The sequence below is a fragment of the Semicossyphus pulcher genome, unplaced genomic scaffold, assembly GCF_022749685.1.
Source record: "Semicossyphus pulcher isolate SPU_LCO1_2020_fin unplaced genomic scaffold, fSemPul1.0.p SCAF_19, whole genome shotgun sequence".
In the NCBI taxonomy this organism is placed as follows: domain Eukaryota; kingdom Metazoa; phylum Chordata; class Actinopteri; order Labriformes; family Labridae; genus Semicossyphus; species Semicossyphus pulcher.
In genome coordinates, this window is record NW_027211692.1 from 18,932,594 (window position 1) to 18,951,359 (window position 18,766).

Genomic DNA, 18,766 nt, shown 5'->3' on the forward strand with positions numbered 1-18,766 from the left:
AGACAATCACAGGCAGATTGATAAGAACATGTCACATTACTTTTGTTGTCAGCCATAAGTTAGTTTGATTTATCTTTCAGCTTGTTCACAAACTCATTAGCGGTCTAATGTTGTTTCCTGTTCCAAGTTCCACAAATAAGACACATGTTGTAATAAGCTGTGGTTTACACACTTGAATTTGAGCCTCTGATCATTCCCTTATTTATAGCTAGGTCCTTTCATGTATGGACACAAAGAACAACTCATAAAATAGGTTATTAAACCAGCACACACTAGCCTTCTTTTAGAGTCGTGTTCCAGGTCACCCAGTGATTACAATACCAATAGTCACTTTACTTTTAGCTCTGTTTTTGGTCTCTACCAACTCCTGAGGGAAATATCTTCTTCTTTAGCTGTTAAATGCTCAACTATGCTAGTTGCTAACTTTGTCATCTGCTCTTTGGTGCTGCGTAGGTTGTGTACAGTGGGTTTATCAGAGCCTATCCACTAATAATGCTGGTGTAAGGTAACCCAAAGTGCCATAAAAGCAAAACAATGGGCTGAAAGATGCGAGCCACCAAAGAGCTGAGTGGAAGTGACAATTTGGAGGACAGTGTCATGATTATTAGCAAACCCTTCCAAACACACACATACTGGTTTTACTGTTAAGAACATGAGATCATAGCCAATGTTTGTGATTCAGTTGAAGGTTTGTTTACACCAGAAAAGTCCACAGACATAAAAATGTCATCAGTAAAAACCAACAGGCAATTACAATGAAAAACAAAATGACCAAATTGACCTTTAATATGAGTATTTTGTGTATACTTGGATGGAAGTGGGCTAATAGGAGGTTTGACCGAATACAAATACATGCCTATTTCCTTGAACATAATTCAACTCCCCTCGCAGGGCAACATGCTCGTACCAAAATAAACACTTGAAACTGAAAGGTAGCCACACCACGCTATAGTTCACACAAACAAACACACTTCCTCTCTCCCTATGAAATGGCATTTATATAATTATTTTTTTTACAAATGCATTCAAATGTCAGATAATAGATGGAAAAGTGTTCTGGGCCCAAACATTTTTCCAAAAGTAACTCCACCCGACTGCAAAGGTCACTCCTGTGAACAGAGCCCTCTGTGTTGCTTGTTTAAGGCCCAGTTTGGTGTGTTGCATCTGACACGAACATCCGCTCCCATACAACAGTCACTCCACACCTCTTGAAAGGGAGCCCGGCTGGCACTGAGAAGAAGGAAGGTGGTGGAAAAGATGGTCTTTTTTAGAGCGGCTATTTTTCCTGTGTACTGAAATGCATGGAGGGAAAGCACAGCTGTGGGAATGACAACTCAGAACTCAGCAGGCTTTACAGGCCTCGTTGGGGGGAACTGGAGCAGTCTGCATATTGATCTGACCATTTCTAAACAGACTGAAGATACCTTGCATTGCAATTACTAATTCTGCTCATAAGTGATGGGGAAACCAACCTCTATGATATAACAGCATCTTATCACAATCAAGCATCAGGCTGAATAGACATCTCAGTCTTTCATAGAGTTGTTCCGATACCTGTACTTGTATCAGTATCAGTATTTGTATCATTCTTTTTCATACCAAGAACAGTATCTGTATTGGCCTTTTATACCGCCTAAAATGTATTGGGTATCGGTGAGTATTCTAGTTATTGCACTGATCTGATCTTTAGGTAACAACATTGTGATGCTCGCATTGAGCGTTTGTTAATCAAAGCTAGTAAATTGTCAGCTATCAGTGCTTTTCCATCAATATTATGTATACTTCTTTCATTACACTTGTATCTGTGGAATACTCATTATTGGCCTATACTCAAGTCTAGGTGTCAGAATTGGTATCGGGATGCAACATCTGTATTCCTGTACAAGCTTCTCAGATCGAGCTTGTTTTCACAATGATGCATCAAACATCTTCTCTCCCAATAATAACAGGGCATTTGGTGGTGCAGAAAAGCCCAGTGGGATGCTGCTGTCTCTTAAGAGCCCATTAAAAAGCATAAAAACATAGCGCTTCAGGATATTTGGCGAGTGTGACCTCAGAGCACCGGGCTTCTGTTCCTGAGGGCAGAGGTGGAGGGCAGCAGCTGGTTGAAGACACGCACGCTAACGGCCTGGGCTCCAGCGTAATTAAACTCTCAGGCCTACACCCGCGTGGCAGGTTTATGAGGCTCTCCTAATAACACAGCCGCGTGTGAAGGAGCCCCTGCTCTAAAGCTCCGCTTCCTGCAGGACTGGTGATGTCATGACCATGCATTATAAAAGGAACATCTGTGCAGCTCAGCGAGGAGCCTCAGCCCACTTGCTCATTACAATCCCAACATTGAACACGCATCAACATCACAGAGCTTATGTGTGAGTGGGTGTGTTTTCCTCAAGAACGATGAGGATGAAGGCTTATGTAGTGATGTGACACCAATTATGCACCACACAATAATATAATCTCCTGCAGCAAACAGGCTGTTGTTGACAGTGGCTCTTTTATGCATCTCAGTGTTTGATTGGCAGCTGCCGGCTCAGTTTGTCACATTTGTTCAAGAAACCTTTTGATGAGCATCGTCAAGACACTTTACTGAAGATATGTGGAGGCAATTAAAGTTTGTCTTCCAGGGATGAGACATGCAGGCGTTGGGAAATTTACATTCAGACATATCAACAGGTTAGCATAGAAATTCACACTATCAAAATAACGATAATAATCGCTGATATTGCCATGTTATGGTAAGTGGAAAACTTTCACCGTAGTAGCCATATTTTTTCTGACCAACAGCCTCAAACTTAAATATGTTCAATTTACTACCATTTAAAAATTAGAAACTTGTAAATATTGATTTGACACACTGGAGATTGTATTTTCATTAAAGAACTTTTGCTTCAAAAATGATTGAAACAATCAATTCACCATAAAAATTGTTGGCAATTTATTAACTTACACTTGACTTAGGGCCTGTGTCCGCTAACGGAGTTTGTTGTGCTGGCAGCAGCTATTTTCTATGCAAACCCAAAGCAGGTCGACTTCAGCTGTTTTCTGTTGCTGCGCTCTCAGTCTCAGTTGAAAATAGCTCAACTTTTGGATCCTCGCCACTCTCAATTAAAATCAAGAAGGGACGGGACTTCGAATCAACTTTTTCAACAACAACGGCTAATCCTTTCGCTTTTTTGAGGTTACAATTTCAAGGTGTAGAGCTGCTGATAGTCAGGACGTGATTCCTTCCTGTTTTTATTTTTTCTTTGTAAAATTTCCTTTAATTAAAGCAAATATTAAACATACAGAGCAGTTTAAAACAGACTTAGGCCCCGATCAGACAGAATGCGTTTTAGTAGCTGGGGGCAGCTTTTTTTCATTGTTTTCAATGAGAAGGATGCTTTTTGCGCATCGCTTTTGCCTTGACTGACTGAATGATTCTGTGATTGCTTAACAACAGTTAAAAAAGGCGCAGCGGGCTGCTCTTTTTTAACCGTAGGCTTCAGCAAAAGAGGCAGTGCGGTGTGCCTCGTGTTTTACAGCCTGCAAAACGAGCTCTGTCTAAACAGGCCCTTAATGATCATTACCAATGGAAGCTAAAGTGCCGCCAGACAACTTTCGTAACCTAGCAACAGTGAGTTCCGGTAAGAAGCGCTCTGAAATTGAGCACAAAACAACGCTGCAAGTGGTCACAGACCCTTATAGTTCAATAATCATTTCCAGCTCTAGTTGAAGCTACTTTTGAACATGAACATCATGTTTAAGCTCTGCATTTTCTAAAACTCTTCTGTTAGTTAAAGGATGCAAATTTTCCTTTTTTTTAAAAAATATTATCAAGGACTTATTTCAACTGCAAGCAAATATGTGACAATCACTGTCATACATTGTTGTCTAAAGGGGGCAAATAACATGTAATTGGTTCGCTTTTAGACTTTTATTGCATGTCACCCCCCTCTTTCCGGCTGCCACTTGAAAAGATTGTTGTGCTCTTTCCAGAAATCTGGACCTGCTTGTGAAAAACCGACAGGTACAACACCTACGTTAGGCCACAGAAGGTGAACTCAATTTGGTAAACTAGACACACAAATCTTTCCTGGCTCTTACAGTGCATTGCAACTTGTATGAAGTGTGGGAATGTAGAGTCCTGCATCTCTCTGGACTTAGTTTTCATAGCACCGTGTCTTGCTTCATGCCAAGCAGCCAAAACAAAGCGGTAGAGAACGAGGACGGAGAACAGCCTTGAGGGGTTCTGTCAGATCCAAAACACTGAACAGTTCCACAATAACATCAAGAGATTTGTTTCAAATAACCTGAAAAAAGCAACTGAATGGAGATCCACTGGAGGAGATTTTCCATCACTACACCTACGCCATGTCTGCGCTGCTCAACCCGACTGACTTCATGTGGGCAGCTGAGATTTGGGAGAGAGATTTTCCTGTTTGTTTTTTTATGCCTCTTCATGCATTTGCTACTATTTCTTATTTAGTGTTTCTCAATGCACTTTCTTCCAAGGATCATTGGAAAGAGGACTCTGGCTTTGCTTTTATCACCCACCCTCCCCCACACCTTTACAAGGGCTAAAAGTGCAGCCATCCACCCGCGTTGGCAGTGAAAGGCCAGTCTTGTTGCTTTGGCTTAAGTGCACCTGCTCCGGTACACTCTGGACTCTCTATCACATCATTCACAGCACACAGAGTGACAGGAAAACAAACGCACAAAAGACTATTCAACTTTTCAAAGTCCAAACTGTTTATTATTGTTTATAATGATATCCCATCTCCCCTGCCTTTAAACTCAAATCTAGAGTCTCTTTAATATGTGTAAGACACTACACATACACAAAGACACACTGTTAGCTCTGTCTTTAGGTTTGTCTGACATCAATACCATCTGTAATTGATATTCACGGCACATTTAAGCTGTGTTCCCTCAACTTTTTTTCCTCTAACCTGCAGCTGGAGACTTAGCCGTGTTAAAGCAGAAGGCTCTGGGCAACAGAGGAGCACATCTCGGATATTTTCAAGTGTCCAACCCCTAAAATAGACACAGTTAAAGCAGCAAAACCCTCGTGTGTTTCTGCCCTGTCCTCAATAAAGAGTGCTTTTGTTTTATCAGCCTTGTTTAACAGTGTAAGATCAGAGAAACCAATGATCTGACCGTCTGATTATTTCCAAGAGGACTTAAAAGTGTTTTTCCTTTGAGCTGGGACCCTGAGGACCCCCTCAAGGACCCTTTGCCCCAGTTTGCAAACCGGCTAGCTGCTCAGACTTTCATGCCTTCTTCACCATAACAAAAACACAAACTTCCCACGCCACGCTTAGCTGCAAAACCGGCAGAAAACAAGTCCATGCTTGCACTGAACATAACTTGCATGGATTCACGCAAACAACCCGTGTGTGTGCGTGTGTGCAACAGGATCTCTCGGACACAACCCCCACCTCCAAAAAACATGCAAACCCTCCGTGTTTCTGTCTGTGATTATGAAAAATTAGAGACAAATCATCGGCACTTACAATCTTACTGAGATCCATGATGGTCCCAGGGAGCGGTGAATGAGGATCTTCGGAGGCGGACAGGAGGTCCGCTGGCTTTATCCTTACGCGGAGTAATTAGTAACGGGAAAGCGATTGAGGCAACAAATGCATTTGGGAGGAGAAGGAGAAGACGAAGAGGGTGGGGGTGGAGCGGGCTCTTAGCTCAACATGTGTCCCGATTTGGTATTAAAATGCTTCCCTATCCTTCCCTCCTTCCTTCCTTTACCGTCCCTTCTCCTCTTCTCTGCCCGCCCTACGTGCTCTCCTATCGGCGAGGACTTCCAGCATCAGACCGCCGACAACCCGCCGCTGTCCGGGAGGAACGACACAGAGCTACCGCTGTTATTAGCCGCTCATTATATGTTACAAAACTCACCCTGTTTAGCCTGCACCTATCACCCTCACATAGCGGCTAACACCACGACAGTAGGCTACCTTTATTTTGCAAATAGCCCGCTCTCGTGACAGACAATAGTAGCATGGAGCCTGCAGAGTGGGTTGGCTCTAACCCGGTGGTTCCCAAGCTGGGGTCCGGGGACCGCCGGGGGTCCTGAAAAAGGGGAGGTGATGGAAAGAGGGAGGGGGTAAATAAGAAAAAACAGCTGGACTTTCTCTGTTGTGGCTCCATTCAAAAGAGGGCAGTGTGGGTACTAATTAGTTTAAACATTGAGTGGTTCACCTGGCCTGCAGCTGACCACAAAGACTGCCAAAATAAAAGCCAGAAATCTCCCTTAGTGTTTCTCAGGGTGATTTTATGATTTAGGAGCACCTCCCCTCCACCTCCTCTGAATCCTGCTCTTTGTTAATTCTTCCCCCAAACATCAAACACAAAATATGAACAGAAACACAAATCTCTATTGTAATAACACAGCATGATAGCATGCAGTCACATGTTTTGGTGAGGACAAATTTGGTTTCTAAAGGCATGAGGCCTGTTTAAGACGTAAATAACATTTCGGCTAAGTCTATCTTCAGGTGTTTGTGTGCAGTGATATTATGCGTAAGGAAAAAAACCTTGAAAAGCACAGCTCAGCCTCCACAATGAGAGCAATTCTAGGTAACTGATGCCCCCATCTGGTTTCTCTGAGACTGTCAACTTAAATATCCTACCTGTCTTCGAGGAAATACAGCTGTTTGTGTTTGATGGGAGTTTTAGATCATTTGTAGGGGCCAGAAGACATTTTGACTTGTCACAATAGGAAAGCAAATGTGTAAATAACTAAACAAATGTATAAATAACTGAACGCAGTTTAACCGCTTCAGTTTCAGGGACCGAGTATTGTGCATGCTGGTTCACACCGATTTTAAAAACAAATTTCAATATTATTCACCAGAAAATTACCACAAACTACAACTTTAGTTATAAACGCATATTCTAAATAAAACGTCTCATGCAGATACCCCCCTCCTAAGAAACTATAATGCGACAAAAGCCGTTTTTAACTCCAGGCAGCTGATTAAAAAAAAACTTCTCTATGCAATCACAGGACATCAGCTGACCAGCAGAGGCCAGGCCAGCCACGATAATCAATATGCTACTCATTATACCATCGGGGTGGCACATTAGACCTCCAGGCTGTACAACATAAACAGTCTGTCTGCAGACAATGCCGGCTCTTTTCCCGACCCAGTCTCTTCACTTCCTGGTACGGCGTGGGCCCTTCGTCACAGAGCATTTCTCACATACAGCAGTCCCACTCTGTCCCCGCCTGGCTTCTCACTCAGCCACACAAAACCCCTTCAGGGTCCCAATCAGAACCAGAATTGGGTATATTACAAAGCATACATACACATATAAGGACTTCGTTCCCCTTTTTTATATGTAACAACCTGGAATAAGTAAGGGATATACGTATGTACTTATGTATGTCCCTTACATATATGTATAGTAAGCAGGTTGTTATAGCGGAATGGAACCTCGAAAGGGTGAGCAGGACTTGTCTCCCCTTGTATCACCCTGAAACCACCCGTATCCCTAGCAACGGTCAGTTCTTCATAGCAACGGTCTGTTATCAAGAAATAGCAGACTTCAGAATGCCGTGATTAACCAATCAGAATCAACTATTTAACAAAGCCGTGTAATAACAAATTATAAAGGTCTGTTGTATTCTCCAAATAAACAAAAATGAATGCAAAACATTTATAACACTATTTTCCTTCCTCGAGTATAACAGACTGATAGGGTATAGATGGGATGACAATAAAGTGCATGAAGTTCAAACCAACTTACTCATTAAATGCTGGACAAACATCAAACATCAGTAAACTATTTCACGTAATGGTGCATCATATACTTCACATGCTTGTGAAGGTTATTTTACTTTATGATTTTTTTCAAGCTTAAATAAATCTGTCAATAAAGTCTGTCAGTACTTAAGAAGTTTGTTATCAATCAAAAAGATGACTGCTAATAAGACGGTTACACATTTCAGGCCTTTAAATAATTTCTGTAGAGTTGTTAATCCTGAGCATGGAGGATAGGTTAGACGTTTAATTCCCTCACTCAAGGCCGACTGTGAGATTCTGAGATATGAAGTGTATGAGGCTGAAAACACGTCTACCATTGCAAAATGTCAATAAATAGCTAAACAGTAATTTTGTCAGAGCTCAGAGACCCATTTTTCGACAAACTGCTGTAAGAATTTTAAATAAGACTTTGCTTCTGTTTGCAGAAAATGTTGATGCTCAGACAACAATCAGACTGCTGATGTCTTCTGTAAGAGTGTAAATGACGAGTTTCATAAACAGTATTATATGAATTCTATACACAACAATACAATATTTGCTAATATCACAAAGTCAGCCAAGATACAAGTTTAATTCCATTCAAATCAGGGGTCTGTGATTACTATAAAAGAGTATCATAGGCTTGTTTATTACAATCACTTACATTTGTATCCACTATTATTATTATTATTTACTAGTATCGACTATTACATAGATACTTTTGTTCATCAATATTTAAATATATGACAAAAAACATAAATAAACCACCGTATCAGCATGTATCAACATGTACTGTATATTTTTTTGTTTTCCATGAACAGTTTTGTCTAATGGAAAGTAGAACAGCAGGGCACAGTGCATCAAACTGTAAATAGATATCACCCAGCCTTAGGAAGTATATACTGTCACCTATCTGAGGTCTGTATTGTATTCAGAAGATGATTTAAATTGAGGTCGCTCATGCTGTAGCAGGCTAATTTGCATACCACACGCTAACACTGATGATGTAGGTTTCAGACCGACTTTTGACCTCTGCTGCATGTGAAACAAAAAGCAACACTCCATCTCTGTCTCTCTCTCTTTCCGCTTTACTGTGCTGTAAAACACAGAGGAGAAGTCCAAAACAATCTGTAAATCAAAGCCATTGTTGATGCCACCAGGGACTCATCGGTGCACTTTGTTCCACTTACTGACCTGTCACTCATGTCCAGCTCTATTATTCTGCAGCCAGTCAGTGCAATGAGGCCACAAACCACCGCCTGCTGTTTCTGCTGCCTCAGTGCTTTTAATGGTCTCGCTCTCATGCCTGCATGCTTGTCAGTGTGTGGACTGCATGTATGCGGATGTCCCTCTATAACTTTCCTGCATTTTGAATTGCAGGATGTAAAAGAGGCAAAGGAAGAGTCGAGACAAAGAGTCATGGACGGAAAACAACAAGTCAAAAAGTAAGACAAAAGACATTGGAGAGAGGCAGAGGGCAGGGTGATTTAAAAAATCTTGTCTAAGTCGGCCCTGCTGGGTCCTGCATGTACACTGAGGCCACAGCCTTGCTCCTCCAAAGAATACCACAGCTGCCTGGGAACCAAAAAGCTTTTAAAGAGGGTGCAAGTCAGGGGGAGAGGGGTGCAGGTGTACCAGTCATTCCTAACCAGGAGTGCTTTTACCCAAGGGTACTTCTGCAGGTGCCATGAGGTATATGGAGAGCTGATGGAATAACCCAACTCACTAAATTATTGGATTTAAAACGAAAAGATTTAAAAGTTGGAACGTTGACTGAGCGTTAACACCTGAATGCTGAATGTGACACCATGTACTGCGATTGAGAGAGCGTAAACACAAGAAAGAGCTAGCTAAAAGAAGTGGACAGACGTTTGAATTAGTTAGCTAACAGCAATGGATAAAGGTTTATTAAGTTAGCTGTAAGTTATGAATGAACTTTAGTAATAGTTAGAAGAGTTATGAATTAGCATTTAAGATACTTAGCTAAAAGCAATGAATAAACAATTGGAATTGTTAGCTAAAAATTGATAAACGGTTGTAATAGTCAGCTAAAGGTAATGGATAAACTGTTGAAATTATTCAATTGTAATGGATACATAAAAAGCAATGAATAAACGGTTGAAAGAATAGGCTAAAAGTAATGACGTAATGGTTGACACTACTAGCTAAATGCTATGATGGAACAGTTGCAATAATTAGTTTTAAGTCATTTTATGTTGAGGAACAGGCTATTTGGTTAAATAAAAAACTGTTGAATTAGCTAAAAGTCAAACTGTCAAAATAGTTAGCGAATAGTAATGCATAAAAAAGTTGAAGTAGTAACACAAAAGTATCTAACAGTTGAAATGGTTAGCTGGGAGTTTAAATTAAACAGCTGAAACTGAGAGTTAAAAAGTAACTAAATGGGTGAAACATTGACTAGATGTGGATAAAGGTTGTAAAGTCCAGTGAAAGTAAACTTAAACTTAATCAGACCGTGATATCAAACATTCAAAAATATAGAAAAGGCTAGTCTACACACAACAAGAGCAAAAAAACAACTCTACTCAAATACAGAAACAAACAGGAGTGACCTCAGTGTGGGAAGTAAAGAAGGAGGCTGGCAGCCAGTTTGAATTTAAGGCACTAATTATGTAATGTGAAATGTGGAGTCACCCAAAGGCTCGTCTACATCCCCCGGCTGAGGAACTTGTGCCAAAGAAGTTTCTCTAAGCTCTAATTATGGTTCATATCGGTCCAGAGATTACAACCTACACCAGCTTTCAAATGAAAAACCTCTTCCTGCCTCTGACAGCTCGGAGGCTGTTTGGCAATCTAGGAGAGTTGGCATCTCTGACATCTGTGGAGACTTGAAGATAAAGAAAGAAACAAAAAGTGTTCAGTATGAACTTCTTATTTAGGCTACTGTTTTTTCTGACTGCTATTGAGAACACACTAGAACATGAACCCAAAACATGCAATGATGTTTGAGGAAAACACACCAAAGATTAAATCCCCTCCTAAACTCTAAATTAAAGAGTCAGCTGCTATTATGAGGCAAAACATGTCATTAAAAGCAGGCGCTGCGTGCTATCTGGCTGCCCTGTTCAGTTCTTTTTATAACCCAGTGTGTACACCATGACAGAGAGGATTTTGAACACACCCTGGTTATTTACCCAACTCAACAGAGAGATAGGCGAGCACTTTTCAGAATCAGCGTTTTCCATAGATATGGCTCTAGAAGGCCGAGATAGAAAACCCTGCTGCTGGCTAGTCTCTCTCTTAACTTTAACTTACTGTATCTTGTGGCTAAAAAGAGATGGCTGGAAATGTTAAAATCTCAGACAGACAGACTGGAGGTGAAAGCCAGCTACCCAGCAGATTTGGGCAGCTTTAGAGCACAACAGATCAGATGAGATTATCTCGCACTGATCCGCTGTAAAGTCGACAGCAGATTCATTGATTCCTGCACTGCCTGCTACAGCTCCAAGCCACAGTCAAAAGTCAACCACAGGGGGTGGTAAAAGAAAACAACAACAAATCCTCATTAGAGAGTTGTGTTAAACTACAGAGATCGAGCTTCAGGAACACACCAGCTAAATCTGTCATGCTGCGGTCCAGTCATGTTGGAGCACTAATAGCAAATCAAACTTGGGCATGTTTTGTCTTGCATGAATACTTTCACTGCTGATCAGCTGGTAAGCGCTTTGCTTTGTGTGAATGATACCAGATAATTAGGAGCTTTTTTTGAAAGAGCGGGACAAAAAAATATGTTTTCCTTCAATTGCCTCCACACACGTTATCAGAATCATGCAACAACAAGGCGTGTAGATGAACTGTGTGCATGTCCACATGCATGTTGCTTTGACACACTTCCAGCAGGGTGTGATGATCTCACGAGCCTGATAGTGACCTACTGACCAGGCATGGCTCGGGATACATAAAGAGCCACGCATGCGTCTCTCCCAGCCTCTAATCCATGCTCCTATGTCCCGGATGCGAGAGGCATGGGGGGCTATGGGGGGTGGGCAAACTGTACAGCGACCATCCATTCCAGACACACAATCGCCAAATACCTGCTGTGCACATTTAGGCAGTGTTGATTGCTCTGTCAATGGGAGGAAGCACGTTGCAGCAGAGCTATGGCAGTTTGGCTGCCTGGATTCATCTGACCTACTTTCTCCCCCCTCTCTCCCCCTCCCCTTGTGCCTGGTCTGGGAGAGGAGAGCAGAGGAGGGGAGACCACCAGGCAGGAAGCAGCAGGCTCCACAGTATAACAGCAGCCTATATACATATGTTCAGTGAGAGAGCTCTTCATGCAAAGTCGCATGAAGCTACACAGCGTTCATTATTCATCAGCAGCCACATCATAATGCTAAAAATAACAAAGGAAAACACACATTCATTTTGTATTCTGCTTCAAATAGACAGGTCACACTTTGGATCAAATCACCATCATCATCATGATCCTCATCATCACTTATCCTGCCTTGACTTTAGGCCTACAGTAGACAGTGACACCCTGTCATACATGACACAGCTCCACCGAGCCTCAACTTGCCTCCCTCCTGTCTGGTTTTATCCTGCAGATATGCTAAACAGCACAGTTATCTGAATTCAAAAGGCAATTGACCTATATTTCAACAGCTCTTTTGTTGTACAGTTGGTGATCACAGAATGAGCAATAATCATGACCAAACATGAAGAAATATACACAATTAAAGAGTTGCTCCATCAAGTAAAAAAAAAATATATATATGAAAAAACCATGGATCCAGAGCTCACTTCAGACTAAATCGTTTCAGAGATTTATTTAGCTGACAGCAAACATCCTGAAATAATTGTTACTATCCTCCCACCTTATAAAGCTGCTCTCAGCTGTAGGAACTTCATCCCACGCTTTAGGGGAAATGATGATCTAATATTAGTATGCTTCATACCTGTCCTCTCTCAAAGTTTTCCTTCTCCAGCTCCAGGCTGTTGGCCCCTCCAGTCCGTCGGATCACTTTGGGGATAGCGTTGGGTACTTGCTGCATGGAGCTTTTCACTCGATCCATTGTTGTCTGTTTTCCTCAGCGGGGAAAGAAAGGAAAAAAAACACTTTCGGTCGATAAACGGGCTAGAGTGTAAAAAATAAAATATAAACTAAAAGCTGCTCTAACTATGGCGGGCAGCAGTCCATGCTGTGCTGGACTCGTCGCCCCGTTCACTGAATCATTTGGCCTTTTCTGTCCACCACCCCAGTCAATGACAGCAGCAGTCTGAACGGCACCAGTGTAAAGCCAGCCTGGGTTGAAGCAACACTTCCGCTTTCACCTTTTCAAAATAAAGTATCTGTTGCTTAACCTGCTATGTAAATGAAAGCGTCAGTGTGTGAAAATAGAGCTGCTAGCTAAAATGAATTGAAGAACCTTAAATGGGAACTCTTTTTAACTCGACCCAATGCTTACTGTAAAACGAAACGTTAAATTAAGTTACTAATGGCCTCAAATGCATAATGAACAGCAACCCTAGAGGTGTGTGACGTGATTTATTTATTTATTTATACATCATATATACTCTTAAATGAGCAACATGATGCTTGATGAACCTGAAAGAAAGTTGGAATTACATTTAACACACTTTCTAAATGGAAAATGCCACACAAACCGGAAGTTATATGTGCAACTAATTGCGGGAAAATCCCAAAAGTCAATAACTGTTTTTATAGGACACAGTTCGGCAGCAAGCTACACAAAAATATATGTGACCTATCTGAGAGGCATTTCCGTTCAGTTTCCTCAGACAAACATTTCGAGGCTTCTGCTGCTGGTGTAAGGACACCGTTCAGCTGCTGCATGCTCATAAACGTCGCCGCTATTTGGTTATTTTCTCTGGCAACTGACGCTGACTCCTCCCACTGCTGTCAGCCACTGGCTGGAGCTCCCACAGGCCTCGCCCACAAATTCAATAACGTGTAGTGATTTATTATTATTTTTTACAAGACTTGTTCAAACACTGAACCAACAGTCTTTGGCATAGATATGACATATTTTTAATAGGATTATTGCCATTTGAGCTGGCTTCAGGTATTCTGACAACTTCCAGCACAAAAATATCCAGTCTCACATGGTTCACAAGCTGCTGAAAGGCTTCTTTAAGAATGTGGCTATATGCTAATGAAGACATATTCGTATGACTGATGTAGATATTAATGTAAATATTGCAGGTATCGTTGTTTTCAAACAGCAGTAATCATTTAAATAGTAACACTACAAACTATTTCCTGAAGTAACACAACTATGCATGACTTATACTGATTTAATGAACTAATTATACAAGATGTAGCTTTAAAACCTAATTTCCGACCCATTATTTGCTTAACCTCTCTAAAAGTAGAACAGGACCTGTTCTATTTGAAATATGAAGCTTTGTTTTTTAAACTGGTCATTAGATGCAAACATTATATAATACACATTAATACATCAATGCATGTAAACATTTTTATGTTACCAAAAAACACAAATTAACATTTGTTAAATGATTATCTGTCAAGTGTGATCTATTTTCATAAAGTCATAGGGACCTGATAATTTATTAATGGTGAATAAAAACAAAACATGAAATAATGCACTGATTTATGCATTTAATCACCATGAGTCATGCATTTTTTAAGCATTGCTTCAGTACATTATTTGTAACCATATTGTAAAGGCGTTTACAATATCACAATCGCTGCCTTTTTGCTCTAAAAAGCTCATAGTAATAGATCTATTAATAGTTCAATACATGAAAGAACATGAGGAATAATGACTCAGGCATGGTACTGAACATTATTAGCACAGTCTGATAGGTGATACTGTTCAATATGTCCTCAAGTATTTATTGTAATGTTAGAGAGATTATCATGCTGTTTCCTTTTTCCCTTTATGTCTCCATGCAATACTTTTTACACAAAGGTTTTTACTGGGACTATACTGCTATAAAACACAGCCCAATCGGCTCAGTTTTGTGCTGGTTAAAGAGAAATGCCCTGCCCTAGTATAGCCTGGAGGTTATAAAGATGCAGAGGATAATTTCCTGTCTGTGATCATTCCTATAATAATGAGCTAAAACTCCAACGGATTCAACCTTTGCCCTTTGCCTCAGCCATAAAAAGAGTCCGTCTGTTCTGCATGGATAAAGGCTGCCATCTGTTGGTCAAATATGGGAACTACAAGTCAGTCTGGTTTGCATTTAACAAAGCTTTTGTCTATAAATATACAAAGCAGGACAAATCCAGTTTTTCCACATTCATTAACACAGAAAAAAAAAAATACTTTAGTAAAGACAAGCAGTAGGGTGAGCTGGAAGATATCACAGTCAAATAGATACATAGACGGTGGAAGGAGCACTCAGATTCTTTTGTACAAGTATCAATACCATGATGTAAAAATACACCATTGCAAATAAAAGTCCTATATTTTAATCAAAGAGTAAAAGCACACAAGTATTGTCAGCTACAGTAAAAGTATTCATCCTTGAAATTGCCCCCTGTAACAGACATAATACAAAATATCACATTATTTGAAACTCATGTTGTTACTGCAGTGGATCCCAATGTTGAGTTTTTGGCCCTCATCACAAGGTAAATTTTGAGATGATTAATGGAGTAGGAAAGAAGCCAACAAAAAATAAATTCTGCAACTCGATTCTGTGTTCAGGTTTAGAATATTCTCTTATCTTTACTTTGGGGATCGTTGTTATGAAGGGCACCACTTTAGGCCTCGAAGACTATTTAAATGAAAAACAAGTTTATACTGGGGAAATCATTCTTTGGTGGAACTGCTCACAATATACAACTGAAACAAAACAGACAGGCATCAGCACTTTTTCATACAGGGCTATAAGCACACAGTTTTTATCGTATGTAATGCATTATCAATTTATGTACGTTCGTAAAAGGTAGACTAAAAGATTGCTGAATTGGAGTGGGGTAAAAGCGTGTATAAAAAATTGACAGCCTGTTAAAAAAAGGTACAAGTAGCGTACTTGAGTAAATGCCACCATCAACCACTGTAAAAATAACCTCCAATAATGTAAACCCAATATATATATGTATATATGAGAAATAATAAATAAATAACACCAAATGTATCCACCCTATTATTACAGTACAGTGTGAGCACAGTGAGGAGGATGAAGCAAAAAAATAGAAAAAACAACTAAGCGTTTGAAATCTCGCGAGATTACCACTGTAACGGAGGACTGGGGCTTGGTCTTGAAGTTTTCAGATGCATCTGTAGATGAATCATAACAGCATCAAGATGTCGGGACGATCAGGCCGCGCTGAGACCCGAAGTCGGGCTAAAGACGACATTAAAAAGGTCCTGGCAGCCATCGAAAAAGTGCGGAAATGGTATGTAGCCTGTCTGGGGGACAATATGGAGGGAAACGTTTAAGTAGAGACCGTAGCCTGATATCTGCTGCGTCGCTCAACAAACTTCAGTCGGAAAAGTTGGCTGATTGACGGAGCTCCTGACCAATCAATGCCCGAGTTTGACAGGCGAGGCGGGGCTAGCTGAGTTTTTTTCCACCGAGAGCTGTCAATATGGCTACAGCCTCACATGCCGCTCGCTGTAATCCACACGACTGTCCTGTTGTCACATTACAGTAAAATAAATGAACACCTTCACACCTAATATCTTGATTTTTTACAGTCTCGTGTAAAGTAAACGATGACTATAAGCAATGATATTGGGAAATTTGATTAGCTGTAACCATTGCAGAGAATACACGAGCCTGTACATGGTATGTTATGTCACAGATTAACGCTTTTATAGCAAACGGTGTGGTGCTGGACACAAAATGAGCTCCTTCCTTCATTGTCTAACCAATTTCATCCACAGGGAGAAGAAATGGGTGACAGTTGGAGACACATCCTTACGCATCTTCAAGTGGGTGCCAGTAACAGAAACAAAGCAGGTGGGGGCTCTGCCATATAGAAATCCACTACTACTGCTAAGGACCAGGCTACATTTAATTAATCTAGATTATGAATAACAAGTATAATTTCACTCCTCTCTTTGTTATCAGATATATCGTACCAAATCCACAGGTGGAGATGTTAGAGGACTGAAAGATGTTGTCCTGGAAAACACTAACTCTCTACTGGACTTCACAGGTGGGTTTGTAGCCACTGCTGGCATGATAATGTGTGTCAAATCAAAAAGCTAATAAACAAAATATCACATTACTACAATCAAATGTGTTGTAAAATTTGAACATATTACCTGATCCTCAGTACAACTTGTGTGCTCTCTGCCTCAGATGAAAACAGCAACCAGAGCTTTCTGTCGGACGTTTACCAGCCTAAAATGGATAACAGCAGCAGCACATCAAGCTCGCAGCAGGTCAGCCCTCCGCACACCTCCAGCCTCCGGACTGAAGACTCACAGCCACCCATGCTGGGCCAGGAGAGTGTGGATGGTATGGGAATATCTATCTGAAGCATATTCAAATTCAGTTTTACATGTTATTCCTGTTATTTCAAAAGGGTACATATAATATGTTGTTAAATAAAATAGTTTCAGTCCTAGAGATGAATAATGTAGAACCACAGTATTTTTCATAAATTCTCCTCACAATAAAATTAGACTTTGGGGATTTGTGGGAAGTCAATTTTCTGCATTTATGTTCAGTAAATACATTTACATGTCTTGTTTGGTACCACTAAGTTGTGTCCTGTGCTGTTAATGTATTCCATTTTCTTCGCTGTCAAAGCTGCTTTAATGAGGTTAAACTAATACTCTTCCTTGTGAATGCAGAGCCAGTTCATTCAGGACAGGAGGGGGCTGATGAGCCTCCTACTCTTATCAAGGAGGACCTTCTTTCATCAGGAACTGTCAGACGGAGCACCCCAGACACACAGGTTCACTATCTGAAAAATGGCCAAAACATTTTCCTTTATTGAATAAGAACTTAACTCATATCACTTTGTCTGTTAGATGCTGTAAAATCGAGGTTAATTTAAACAAGAATAGTTTCTTACCAAATGCGGATTTAAGTTACCTATTAAATGTGTTTCCTTTTTCTTCACAGGAGGAATTGGATGAATCAGGAGCACCTCCTTTAAAGAAGATTTGCACAGGAGAAAATGCTGTTTTGAGATAGCTTATTTATAATAATTTTGTTAACATACACACAATACCTGTCCTCAGCCTGATTGGCTAAGCTTTCAAAATCATTGTAAGATTCTCTTGACATATTTACAAAAATATGACATCTCAGCAAATGAGAAAAAAATATTTACTGCAGAATCTTTGTTCACTTTTAAAAGCTCTTGAAAGTCTTGCTGTATTAAATGATTTCTCAAATAAGCGGGGAGTATTTTCCAAAATTTTGTGGCAAGTCACAGCTGATGCAAACAGTGTGTATGTTGATTTATCTGCTGTAAATGTCTAATTTTGTAGCAGTAATTGCTTCTGATTTACCCCTTATGCAATTGAACTTTACTTTTGCATGTTTCCATATGCTATTGCTTTTTTCTTTAGGGTCACAGGCCATTTTGAATATTTTTTAAATGTGTAGCTTTATGCAGATATATGTATAGACGTGCTATTTTGTTTTACATACAATACCCTCTCTGACAGATCTTCTTTTTGCTCATCACATCTAAGAAGAAAATGCTTTTTTGATATTTATAATATAATTTGCCTATGTTTATAACTGAATACAGTGCAAACAACAATAAATGCTTCTTTCTATTTCCATTTTAAGTCATTGGTGCAGCACAGATGGAGAGCTACTTATTTTCCATAATATTTTGTGGCAATCATTCTATTATATAATGAAGACAGGTCCTATTGTTTAATGAGACCCGTTAAAAATGGAGCCCAGACAATGGATTCAGAAATTAATTTGACAATTCAAAGAGGGCTGAATGCTGCGTCAGTTTTTCAAGAAACACATCATCGAAATAACGAAATTTATTTAAATTATAATGAGTTGAATAGATAACATAATCTCTAATCTTTTTGTCATCAGCTGACCTCTAGCCCCTAGTTAATATTCAATACGGGCGTGGTTTA

At 40.2% G+C, this 18,766-nt stretch overlaps 2 protein-coding genes across 2 annotated transcripts in view; one reads left to right on the plus strand and one right to left on the minus strand.

Annotated features, from left to right (window-relative positions):
* hip1 (huntingtin interacting protein 1) overlaps positions 1–12,945 on the minus strand; it is a 41,876-nt gene extending 28,931 nt beyond the window's left edge. The window contains exon 1 of the mRNA XM_069668357.1: positions 12,659–12,945. Within this exon, the coding sequence (XP_069524458.1) occupies positions 12,659–12,775 (117 nt within the window). The 5' untranslated portion in view covers positions 12,776–12,945. The remainder of the gene's footprint in view (positions 1–12,658) is intronic.
* Positions 12,946–15,945: 3,000 nt separating this feature from the next.
* On the plus strand, positions 15,946–18,442 carry bcl7bb (BAF chromatin remodeling complex subunit BCL7B b). The gene is made up of 6 exons (XM_069668771.1): positions 15,946–16,095; positions 16,586–16,661; positions 16,773–16,860; positions 17,007–17,165; positions 17,504–17,607; positions 17,778–18,442. Exons 1-6 carry the CDS (start codon positions 15,983–15,985, stop codon positions 17,847–17,849), a joined length of 612 nt encoding a protein of 203 aa, XP_069524872.1. The 5' UTR covers positions 15,946–15,982; the 3' UTR covers positions 17,850–18,442.
* The last annotated feature ends 324 nt before the right edge of the window (positions 18,443–18,766 follow it).